We start from the raw sequence: 12049 nt of genomic DNA, 5'->3' as shown, positions 1-12049 counted from the left end.
ACCAGTAGGGAGGATCACCCAAAACATAAACTTCACTCTAAACACACTCTTAGCTAATTACAATGGATTTACAGAGAGGGATAGTTCGGGAGTGAAAGAAAATGAGAATATCGAAAGAGAGGGAAAGTGGATATGAGAGAGACAGGGAGTGGATCAGAATGGATGGATGAGAGGGGATATGGGTGGAAAGGTGAGTGGAGATGGAAGTAGAAGTGGAAGTGTGGGAGAGAGTTGAGGAGAGAGAGTGGAGGTTGCAAGTGTGTGGATGCCCTGCGGATAAGCCTTCTATCCCATTTTGTAGGTGAGGAGCTCCTCCAAGTTTAAGCCTCGTTTGAGTTCGAGACTCAATTCTTTCCGAATTATGTTGGGTACTTCGGTCAGTTGCCTTGGAGAAAATCTTTACTATTGATGTCACTTCAAGTTTTTACTGTAGGCACCGGGGGCGAATTTTGCCGGTAGATGTCCTGTCGGATTTTTGCCGCAGACAACTTTGTCCCAACTTTTTATTACGGACATCCTAGAGGAAATCTAGATGTTACTTCATTTTTTTACTGAAGTCATCTGAAACCACTATTCTTGAACATCTCGTTGCAGTGGGTTTTTCTCCTGATTTCTTGGCTGGAATCCTTTTCTGTCTGATGACATTTTTTTTCTTTTTTCTTAACTTCGGAGATGGCCAATATACTCAGAGTTGATGTGGAGTAGAGAGGCGGTCTTCGATATCATTATCCACTTGGGCGAGGCATTCCCTGATGCTTTCTTGAACCAGTAGTTCATACTGGACTTCTTCTAGGTAGTTGTGGATGTTTAAAAGGGGTTCCCTTGAACTTTCTTCAACCTGAACATCTACCTCTAATTCGGTGGTTACCCGAATCCTGCCGTTCGACCAACATTTCTGATGCTCCAATTCCTTTGCTTTATAGTACAGTTCAACATAAGAAGAGATTTTGCATTTCTTAAGGTCAAATGCATCTAAGCGGTCCTTTTCCTCTGTTATAGATCCTTTGGGCATATCTTCGCCATGGCCAAGTCATCTGATATGGACGCATCACCTCTGCTATTTCTCGTTCTTCTATTCCACTATAGATTTCTACCTTTAAAAAATCTTCATCTCCTTTTACTTCATATAGCAGAGTAGCCACCACTGCGGAAAATATTTGAAGGGTGGCAAAGCAGTCTAGCGAAATCAACCTAATAAGCCCTTTGTTCATGGCTCTGATCTGGTTCTCATTGGTGAAGGTGTTTAAAGAGTGTATAGCTAGCTTGGGAAATTTGAGGTCGTTTATTAGGAACATTTTTAGTTCCATGAACAATCTGTTGATCTTATGAGGTTGTGTTGCCAGATCGTGCATAACTTCTAGGAGTTCTTTGGTTAGAACATTTTGAGCCTTTTCCTAACAAGTCTAGCCTTTTGAATTTGACCATTGAGGGTGTCCCTGTTAGGTTACAAAGACCATAGAGTGTAATTAGTTCCGGATTTCCTTCAGATGATTGTTCGCCTGACACTTTAATCTGTTCCTTAATAGTTCTTAGTGTTTTCTCTTTTTCTGCTAAATGGTGAACTAGGCTTGTCATAGCCCCCCTAATATCTTTTTTTTGTTTAAGATATGATTTTCCTAGATTCCATTTCTATGGAATAAGTTTCAGAAGAAACCCCTGGGTTAAAAATGGGAGATATTAGCTGGGTTTCAGCTCAGTGCATTTTCTTCTCAGTCTCCCTTTGGGGTAGTTTTCCCAATGATTGTCATTTTGGAATTGGAATGGTATGCACCTTCTTGTGTTCCATTTCCCTACAAAAATTCATGGGAGACGAAGTCAGGAAGGGAGTTTGTTACCCCTTTTATATATTCGATGTTAATCAAAGCATTAGCGTATTGCTTGCCATCAGGCAAAGATTTGTTAAGATACTAGATTTTTAATAATTTTTTGTAAAACATCTTTTGCTGCATTACAGGTGATGCATAGGAGAATGCATTGGTTTAACAAATCTCCCTAAAGTTTTGTAATGACTTTGAAGCTGGCAAGTATTTTTGTTTAATTGTCGAATACTTCTTATGCGTATCATTCCAAGTGCGAGAGGTAAATCTTACCAACTGCGCCTTGTTATCCCTTCTTTTGTTCAGTGAACATCCATATTCATGGTCAGATGCATTTGTTTCAATGATTTTAAATACATCTTAATGAAGTTTTAGATAGGAAAGGTATTTTAACTTTTCTTTTATTTGTCTTATTGATTTTGCATGTTACTCCATCCATGCAGCTGGATTTTTCTTCAATCGATCTGTTAAAATTTATTTATCCTTTGCAAGAGATTCATAAAACTCGAAAATATAATTAAGGCATCCTAAGAATCTTTGCAACTATTTTTTATCATTAATTTCATTAGGATGTTTATCTGTAAATTATGTAACTCTATTTATGAGAGCGATTTGATCATACATAATCTAAAATCCTAAAAACTGTGTTTCTGCTTGAAATAGTTTTATGTTTCCTGTAGAAACAGCTAATCCATTTCTTATTATTACTTTACAAAATATATTGAGGTGTTTCTAGTGTTGGTCTATATTTTTTGAAAATAATTAGTATATCATCAATATATACTATGACAAAACTAGTATATGGAAGAAATATTTCAGTCGTGATCTTTTGAAATTTCGGAGGGTACATTCTTTAATCTGAAAAGCATTACGTTCTATTTGTAATATCCAAAAGGGATGGTAAACACCGTTTTGTAACGGTCGTCTTCTTTTATTTGGATTTGCCAGGATAACAATTTCATATCAAACTTAGAGTATATTCGAGATCCTTGGATCCTCTTATGAGATCTTGCTTGTTAGGAATTGGATATCTCATCCATTGTAATACTTTGTTTTGAGGCATGTAGTTGATTACTAGCCTAGGGACTCCTCTTTCCTTTTCAGCCGCATTTTCGTTATAGAATGCAGCACAGCTCCAAGGAGAGGAGCTTTTTCTAATTTGTTTTTTCTCAAGTAAAAATTCGCTTTCATCTTTGCATATTTCTAAAAGTCTTTGATTCATTTGTATAGGCCTAGCCCTAGTCAAAATTTTTTGTTCATCAAACTCAGGAACAGAAGGTAAGCTTATTTGATATTTTTTTCGGTACCAAAATATTGAGTGTAGCTCAGCACAAATGCTCTCTTTAAATTGATTTTTCAAAGCCCTCTTGGAACTTAGGATTGGATAGGGCTTTATCTATCCTAGTATTTTGTATTTCATATGATAGCTCATTAACAAACCTTTCTTTGTATTCAATCACTTCTTTTAGCTTATTGAGAAAAGATGCTTCAAGTTTGGAACAAAATTTGAATATTTGCCATTTACCATCAATTTGGGTTGTAATACCCTCTTCTATCACTGTAAAGGGGATTTCTAGAATAACTCCTTGTCATAGATTTTTAACTAATAAGAATGTTGTCTTAATATAGGTTTTTCTTATATAGACATGAATATCTGGGATTTTTTTAAAACTTACCCTAAGTTCTCCACCATTGCCTGTATAAACTTTATGGGTTGATTTTTTAAAGTACCTGGAAGGGATTAATCTTCCTCTAATGCAGTTTACATTAGCTCCTGAGTCTACTAGAGTTCTGTGTTTGAATTAAATTTCTTTAATTTTATACTGGATTTCACAATACCATTTGGGTTTCATGAATCTTTCTATAGAGCATGTAAACTCTAAAAGTTCTTCTTGTACTAAGTGGTTCTTGTCTGATTCTACGATCTGCTCTAGTTCTTCATCCATCCTTTCCTCGGATTTTCTTATTTTCAAAAGTTCTAACTTTTCCTTTAATAATTGTATTTTTTTATTAGGTTTTTTCCCTTAATAAGTTGTCAGGACTCGTTTTCTTATTACTCTACTTGGACTTCCTTAGTCTTTTGAAGACTTCATCAAGAGAATTGAAATCATGCCTTTTTTTCAAAAATTTGGAGGGATTTTACCTCCTGACCCTTTGTCATGGTAAAGAACTTGGTGAGCTGATTCCTTCACTCCTCTAGGTCTTTTAGAGAATCGATCATATTTATAATAAACTATTCTTCATTAGTCAATACCATTACATCAGCATCACTGGATTGACCTTTCGCTGTAATATTCATCATGGCATGAACAACTTTTGATTTCATCTTCCTCTTCAATGTCTAGGTTTAGATTACTAATGAGGTCTTCTAATTTTTCTTTTATTTCATCGAGGTTGTTACCTTTGGCAATCTCTTAAATTTTCTTCTTGATTTCTCTTTTATTGCATCTGTTTGCGTTATGTCCTCTTCGCTTGCATTTGTAGTAGGTTGGAGTTTTCGGTGGAGGTGGTGTCCATTTCTTTCCTCCTTTTCCATATACTTTGTCAATCTTTCTTTTGGGATTTTTCGGAGCTTTTTTATCATAATACTTCTTCTTATATTCTTTTGATTTTTTGTTTCTTTTGATATGGTTTGTCTTGTTGGAATCCAAATTGATAGCAAAAATCACCTAGCTCTTTCTTCCCATCATCTTCTATTTTTTCAATTGATCCTGAATTTTTAGGTAATTACACAGTTCAACCCCAACTCTCTAAATTTTTTGGGCTACTTTGCCCATGTCTAACTGGCTATAAAATATTCTTCCTTCACCCTCATTTCTTAAATGAGTCTTAACCATTTTTCCAAATAAGAGTCGAAGAACCAAGATGAATTTCTCTTTCCAAAAGTGAAAGAGTACATTTAGGATTAATGTCTGATGGTTGATTTGTCAAAAAAAATGCTGTCAGGGTCTCTCTTTACAGAGTTCAGGATTTCTTGCGACTGTTGTCCCAAAAAGCCCGCAACTACCATCTGAGCCGCAACCTTTTCTGAATTTCCATGGACTTTTATAAGCATTAGAATACATAATCATCTGATGACATATGGTGAATATTTGGTATTTTGTAAATACATCAAGATTCTATTCGACCAGGCTTCTTCTGTCAAACTGAACTGCAACTTCATTGTCGGGTGTTTCCTCGAACTGCAAGTCTGCATGTGTGGGTCTAGGATAATAATTTTAATCTTAGAGGCTTAAACTATTTGTTCATAGGCTGAGATTTTATTTACCTCATCATCCTTTATGGGTTTTCTTGGTGATTTGTCTTCTCTTTCTTCTGAAGGAGTATCCTCTTCTGAGTTTTTTTCTTCAGAATTTTCTTTAGATAGATGATTTATTGTGTCTTTAATTTTAAGAGAAGACTCCTCATTGATAATTCATGAATTAATTTCTCCAAAAAGGACAGTCCTAGTTTTACTCCTGAGTCCGACTCATGAGATGTAAACATAGGGGCAACATTTTTTAATGAAGATGTTTTACTATTTTTTTGGGGTGGCTTAACTTGTTTTAGTTGAGGAATCTTTTTACCATCAGGGACAGTATGTACTATCATATCTGTCTCTTCTTTCTTTTCCAGAAGGATTGTTTCAATTTTCTTCATTTGCTTTTCTATTGATCTAAGAGCTATATTTGTGAAGTTTTGTTACTCCACTATTTGTTCCAAATGATCGATCTTGGTGGTTTCGTTAAGTCCTTTAGTGCATACTTTTAATGGACTAGCTCGTACTCCTCCTACTTATATGGTTTTGAAGGGCGGATTTACAAACTCCACTTCAACCCCTCTAGCTATCTTCCATGTGTTTGAAAGATATTTGATAACTGCTACCTGTATGTCTGCGGAACAGCTCAAGCCCTTACAAAATATTCATTTTCATACCAATCAAAAAAGAGAATGTTCCTTTCTTCTACCCTCATTTGATGTGGTATATTTCTCTGATGAAGCTTTATTTTGCTTCATCGTTGGTTCTAAAGAGCCATAGTCTCTTTTCTCTATTGGCTTTAGAGTTGAAGTCTTTTCTTAATAATTCTTTATCAATTTGGAATTCCTCTAACTCAATAACATTTACCTAAAATTCCGAGATGGATTTTATGTAATTTTTTAGATCTATACTTTTATATCAACTTTGTCTTCTGTCACTCTACCTAATTTTTCTCAGATAGAGAGCTTGATCAAAATTTTATTCGTAAATAAAACTTTCGATTTGACCAACCCATTTCAGGACCTAAACGATGGAATTTCATCTCAGATTCAACCCCCTAGGGTGTTAACCTAAAGTTATAGATCTCGAAAGGTTATTTCATTTCAAAAAAAAAAAAAAAAAATCTCAATTGAGCGTCGTATGACCAACTTATGGCCTCTAGAAGTTTCTCTTCTAATTCGGCTTCCTGTTGTGGTAGATCTTGCTCCTGAATCATATCCAGTCCTGTTCATCGTAGTTAAAGTAATCTATATCAAGTTTAAGGATCCTTCTGAAGATAAGAAGATGGATAATAAATTAATATACACTCTCTCTAATTGAACTCTCTTGGGTTTGCTCAACCATACACCACTGAAAGAGCTGTTTCACCCTTCTCATTTCTCAAAGGACAATTGTTAAGCCCTTCACTCCAAGCTTTCCTGAGCCCCAAGGTCTCATTTTTTTGATAATATTAGTTCTATTGTAGTGAGCGGAAAACTAGCTCCTGTGTCTCTCTAGAAAACAATCGGAAGCACCGTCCTCATTCTGTACGGAGATCGAAAGATGTGTTGATTGCGAACTATCATATAAACCTAGTCAGAATTAAAGACCGCGCAACTTGTATAAAGATGAGATGAGACATGAGTGGCTGTTCCAAGGAAATTTGTTAATAGGAGATGGCTGTGAGTTGTCTTTGAGTCCACTGTTTGTTTTCTGCTCCAAAAATACATCTAAACGTAAGAACAAATCTGCTGCTTTATTCTACCAGAAAGTGAATAAAATAAAATTCATGCTATTAGTTTTAATATTAGTATGTTTTAGTATAATCTTGAAAAAGGAAAAGTCATCATTAATTTTATTAAATAATGTCTATAACAGAACCATGTGTCTGCACATAGATTAATTAAGGAGAAATTCTAGCGCAAGAAATGAATTCCAGCTCCTGTTGCCTCACATTTTTATTTCCTTGAGAGGCCGCCTAAATTAGAGAATACTCTCAGCTACAGTTATTCCCTTCCAATACAAGGCCAACATTTAGGAATTTATTCGTACTCCAAATAAACCCAACTCAAACCGTCGACCAGTGCCATCAGGTGAGCTAAGTTCTTCTAGAACGCAGAAGGAATGGGGGAAATTTGGAAGAAAAAGGGACGAGGCAAAGAATCGCCAATACCTTCAGCTCCCAGTAATGACTTGCCTGCCTCCAAAGGATGATGCTCCTGGGAACGGAGAGATGCACGATCCAAGCTTCGCAGAAGGTGGTGAGTACAAAAGCCGGAGTCACTCCTATGGGGAGCCTTAAATCAAAAACAAGGAGCCCCAAGCTTTCTCAACGTGGGGTCCAGCAGAAAGCTGCAAAACGCTCCTCATTTAACTTTTTCACTTAAAGCTGGTTTATTTATTCGTAGAAAAATAGCCGTCGGGTTGTTTGAGCGAGCCGCGCCCTCGAAAATATGGCCGTTGGAGCTCCGTAACGGCTAATTTTTGCTCTTCGCTTGGCCCTCTTTTTTTTTTTTTGACCGACCGTTGGAGACTCGAGCAACAGCAACTTTTTTCCACGGAGGTCCCCTTTCCTTTTAAATTCTCCACCCCGGTTTGCCGTCATCACTCATTACCATACCTCTCTCTCTCTCTCTTTCTGAGTTCAATCCCCTACCTTCCTGCTGCTTCTCTGGCCAAAGAGAAAGAGAGGTTATTATAATTCAAAAAGATGAACGACCTGATGACCAAATCCTTCCTCAGTTATGTGGACCTCAAGAAAGAGGCTCTCAAAGACCTGGAATCCGGGGCAGAGGAGGATGGCATCGAGATGACAGCAGCTGCGGCGGATGAGAACCTCCGTCGCTTCTTCGAGGAGGCCGGGCTGGTGAGGGAAGAGATGGGCTCGATCCGGGACCTCCTGGCGCGGCTCCAGGACGCCAACGAGGAGAGCAAGTCCCTCCACAAGCCGGAGGCTCTCCGCTGCCTCCGGGACCGCATCAACGCCGACATCGTCCAGGTGCTCAAGAAGGCCCGGGCCATCCGTGCCCGGCTGGAGGCCATGGACCGGTCGAATGCAGCCAACCGGAGGCTCTCCGGGTGCCGGGAGGGCACCCCGGTCGACCGGACGAGGACGTCCGTGACCAACGGGCTGAGGAAGAAGCTCAAGGAGCTGATGATGGACTTCCAGGGGCTGAGGCAGAGGATCATGGCGGAGTACAACGAGACGGTGGAGCGCCGCTACTTCACCGTGACGGGGGAGGTCCCCGACGAGGACATGATCGAGAAGATCATATCCAACGGGGAGAGCGAGGAGCTGCTGAAGAAGGCCATCATGGAGCACGGGAGGGGGAAGGTGCTGGCCACCCTGCACGAGATCCAGGACCGGCACGACGCGGCCAAGGAGATGGAGCGAAGCCTGCTGGAGCTCCACCAGGTGTTCCTGGACATGGCGGTCTTGGTGGAGGCCCAGGGCGAGCAGATGGACAGCATCGAGCACCACGTCACCAGCGCGTCCCACTACGTCAAGGATGGGACCAAGGAGCTCCGCTGCGCCAAGGAGTACCAGAGGAGCAGCCGCAAGTGGTTGTGCATCGGGGTGCTCCTGCTGCTGATCCTTATTCTGGTCATCGTCATCCCCATCGCCACCAGCTTCAGTAAATCCTAGACTGCGGATCAGTGTTCTCCTCCTTGTGCATTCCAGCTTCTTTCGAGGGTTGGAGTTCTGCTCAAGCTCCTCACAGAGTCCGAAAACTGCTGCCGATAGGCGTGCAACTCGGTGGTTAGATTTCCTCCGTGGATTGCTTCTTTTTTCCTCTTCCCTCTGCTGCATTCTTCTCCGGGTTCTTCTTCTATTTTATTTACATGTCAGGATCTATCCATGTGTGATCATAAATTTTCTCTTTGATTTCGAATACTTACGGGAAATGGTTCTTTGTTTCATGCCAGTGAATCTTATCAAAAACATACCTGCATATTATTTGGGTTGCTCCCTCCAGTGATTAAAAAAAGGAAAGGTTCGTAGATAGGCATGCCCTTGCTTTGCTGGTATTGGATGAATAAGTGGCAAAAGCCAATAGCCAATAGGTTATTGTAAATTTTGTGTTCAAGCATTCTATTTGCTTGAGTGGTCTAAACCTGTTTGTTTAAAAGAGGAGAGCAGAAATGGCTAACAAGAGCCCTGTAAAGAAGCATGCTTTTTAGGCCTCATAGCAATGAAAAATGGAACTTACGGCAGCTTCATCTTGGCAGGTATTAGTCATCCTAACATCGTCAGCAACGTCCTCTGAGAAAATAAAAAGAGAGAAAATCACCAGCAACTTCCCGAGTGATGACATGATGATAGGTGATAATAGCATCAAACCTATTGGTATAAAATTAAGAAAAAATTTACAATTTTACTCACTCTACTTTAGTCTCATTCACACATCCTCCAGTTTAAAAATTTTTAATTGAATTAAGTAGCATATGGATCTACCTATAACCTGTGTCTACCACTTAATGCCATTAATGTACCAGCCCAAATGGCGAAATTAACATAGGTGGGGTTGAATCTTTACCATTGCTGCAGTTTGTTGTTGTCAAAGTTGGAGTAGGTTTTGTTGGATTTTAGGACCTGTGATGTTTGCTCTAATGTTACCATTCACTTTGCCGTGTGCTTGATGGATTGTTCATGATGCATGAGGGTTTGTGTCGATCGGTTTGCTTTTTTAATTAGTACCAATCATGTTTCTTTTGAGGCTGACATTCACTTCAAATGCCATGTGCTTGATGAACAGTTCATGTTTCTTATGATGCTTCTGCTATAGCTGACATATGATTGAGTGCTATGTGTTTGAATGTTTTTAAAACTGCTAAACTGACCACCCATTTTCCACCGACTCCTCAACAAAAAAGCATAGTGCCAACCAAAATCATACAACAAGGCCCAGTTGATATTGCAGTTGGAGGACCAAAACGTATTCCTTGGTGGGCTACAAGCTCTTTTAAATGATTTTAAGGTGTTTGATAAAAATTAAAAAACATTCTATCCTCTCAAAAAGCTGAAATTAGGGAAAAGTTTTAATCTATAGCTTTGGGACAAAAGTTCTGCTTGAGAAAACACTGGAAGTTGTTTTTGTTCTAATAAAAGTTCTATTAAGTTATGCAATGAAAAAAATACCCATGCTACTTCATATTATAATATAATATAACAAAACCTAATATAATATGATATGCTATATAATATGATAATATAATATAATATAATATAATATAATATAACATAATATAATATAGGATTTTTTGGTGTAAAATACTCTCCGAAATATTGAATTTTGTGTGAATATCCTTCCAAAATTGATATTTGCATGTATACCTTCGTAAAACACATATTTTGTTATTCTACCCCTTTTTTATCCTTGTTTTTGCATATGTGCTTGCGCCATCTAACGTTGTTAAAAAATTAATGGTTTCAAATTAAAATGACTAAAATATCCTTAATGGATAGATGTGCAAAAAAAAATATTTATAAGCCGATCGTAATGGAGGACAAAAAAATAATTTCAAAATTTTATTTTATTTTTAATTAAAATAAATTTGGTTTTTATTAACGATGTTAGAAGAACCATTATATTAGGAGCATTTATGTAAAAATAGTGTTTATGAGGGTACAGAAATAAATATAAATTTTAAAAGAGTATTCATGCAAATTTAAATTTTTAGAAAAATATTTATGCAAAAAATCTTATAATATAATATAATATAATATAATATATATATTATAGTATAATAATATATTATTATAATATAGTATAAAATCTATACTATATTATAATATAGTATAATAAAATTATTGTTTCCACCATATCTTGACATCCGAGGATACATGTGTGCACAACCACATGGTAGTGCATAGATAACGTAAAAATGAAGGAGTTCTTAAACTAAAAAGGTTTCAAACTAAAAGGACTCTCGAACTAAATACCTAAACAAGGTACTCAAAAGCGAAAGCTCAGGCATTATTGAGTTTTTCTTGAGAAGCAGACCAAGTAGTTGAGGAACAGTCTCAGGTGTATATGACACCTTACAAGCCAAGGAGAGCATCAGCTAGTGCAGGATAAAGAGCCGGTAAAAGATAGACCGAGTGGAAGGTTGCTTGGGGATGCCTTTCGACGAGAAGCATGTTGGTCAGGAGGGGCATCAGGATATCATTGTACTATGTTAGGTGTCCCAATATTGAGGAGACTATCAACCATGTCCTACTAGAGTGCCCGCGGGCAGCACGGATATGGTGGAGGGCCTCCTTTTCTTTACCTCAGACTGTGGCTCCGCCGACAAGTTTCTCCATTAGCTAAGGGAGGCCATGCGGAACCCGAAGAGGCTGGTATGGGGGATCACTAGCGCTTACTTGGCGTACCATATATGGCTGGACAGAAATGCCTGGGTCTTTGAGGATGACCGGGCACCCCTGAGGGTTGTGGTGGAGAGATCCGAAGCCATGACTCGAGACTGACTGCAGCGGGAGGGTGACGCTTGGTTGGACTGACGGCCATCGGAGCGGAGCTAAGGGCAGCATGGGAAAGCATTACATATGCGAGATGGGTGTTAAAGGCAGAGTGCATCCTGCTTGAGGGGGATTCAGCTATCGTGATTGATTGGATTCGTCTGGTGGAGCCGAGGAGGGGTGACAACCCTCTGTTGAGTGACATTTGGAGGATGGCAGGCGACTACAAGGCCTTTCAAGCTATACATGTATACCATGAAGCGAACAAGGCTACGGATTGGGTCGCCTCCTTTGTTGCATAGCATTCTGGTGAGGTCCTTTGGACACACCAGAGGTCTCCCCTATTTCATTTTGTCATTTATTGTATCTTGATTCTGCTGGTTGTACTCAAGTTAGAGTAGTATAAGCAGCCGTTGTAACCACAAAAGAAAAAAAAGATAGACTGAGTGAAGGCCAACCATGTTGAGTTTGAGGCTAATCAGATATAATGATCTATAGGATTACCCTATTGGCCTAGCAAGATGATTGTTATACAATTTGGGACATTGATGG

The 12049-nt window shown here is 38.7% G+C and overlaps 1 protein-coding gene across 1 annotated transcript; it reads left to right on the top strand.

The window, feature by feature from the left end:
• Positions 1 to 8987, top strand: LOC120111898 (syntaxin-related protein KNOLLE-like). Its single transcript, XM_039130074.1, has 2 exons — positions 1 to 301; positions 1955 to 8987. Exon 2 carries the CDS (start codon positions 7745 to 7747, stop codon positions 8678 to 8680), a length of 936 nt encoding a protein of 311 aa, XP_038986002.1. The 5' UTR covers positions 1 to 301; positions 1955 to 7744; the 3' UTR covers positions 8681 to 8987.
• Positions 8988 to 12049: the final 3062 nt, after the last annotated feature.

Source organism: Phoenix dactylifera, chromosome 9 (genome assembly GCF_009389715.1).
Source record: "Phoenix dactylifera cultivar Barhee BC4 chromosome 9, palm_55x_up_171113_PBpolish2nd_filt_p, whole genome shotgun sequence".
Classification (NCBI taxonomy): Eukaryota; Viridiplantae; Streptophyta; class Magnoliopsida; order Arecales; family Arecaceae; genus Phoenix; species Phoenix dactylifera.
Note: the sequence above shows the minus strand (reverse complement) of the source record. Positions and strands in the feature narration are given on the sequence as shown.

Coding starts and splice junctions, on each gene's coding strand:
- LOC120111898 (XM_039130074.1), top strand. CDS start 7,745: ATGAACGACCTGATGACCAAATCCTTCCTCAGTTATGTGGACCTCAAG.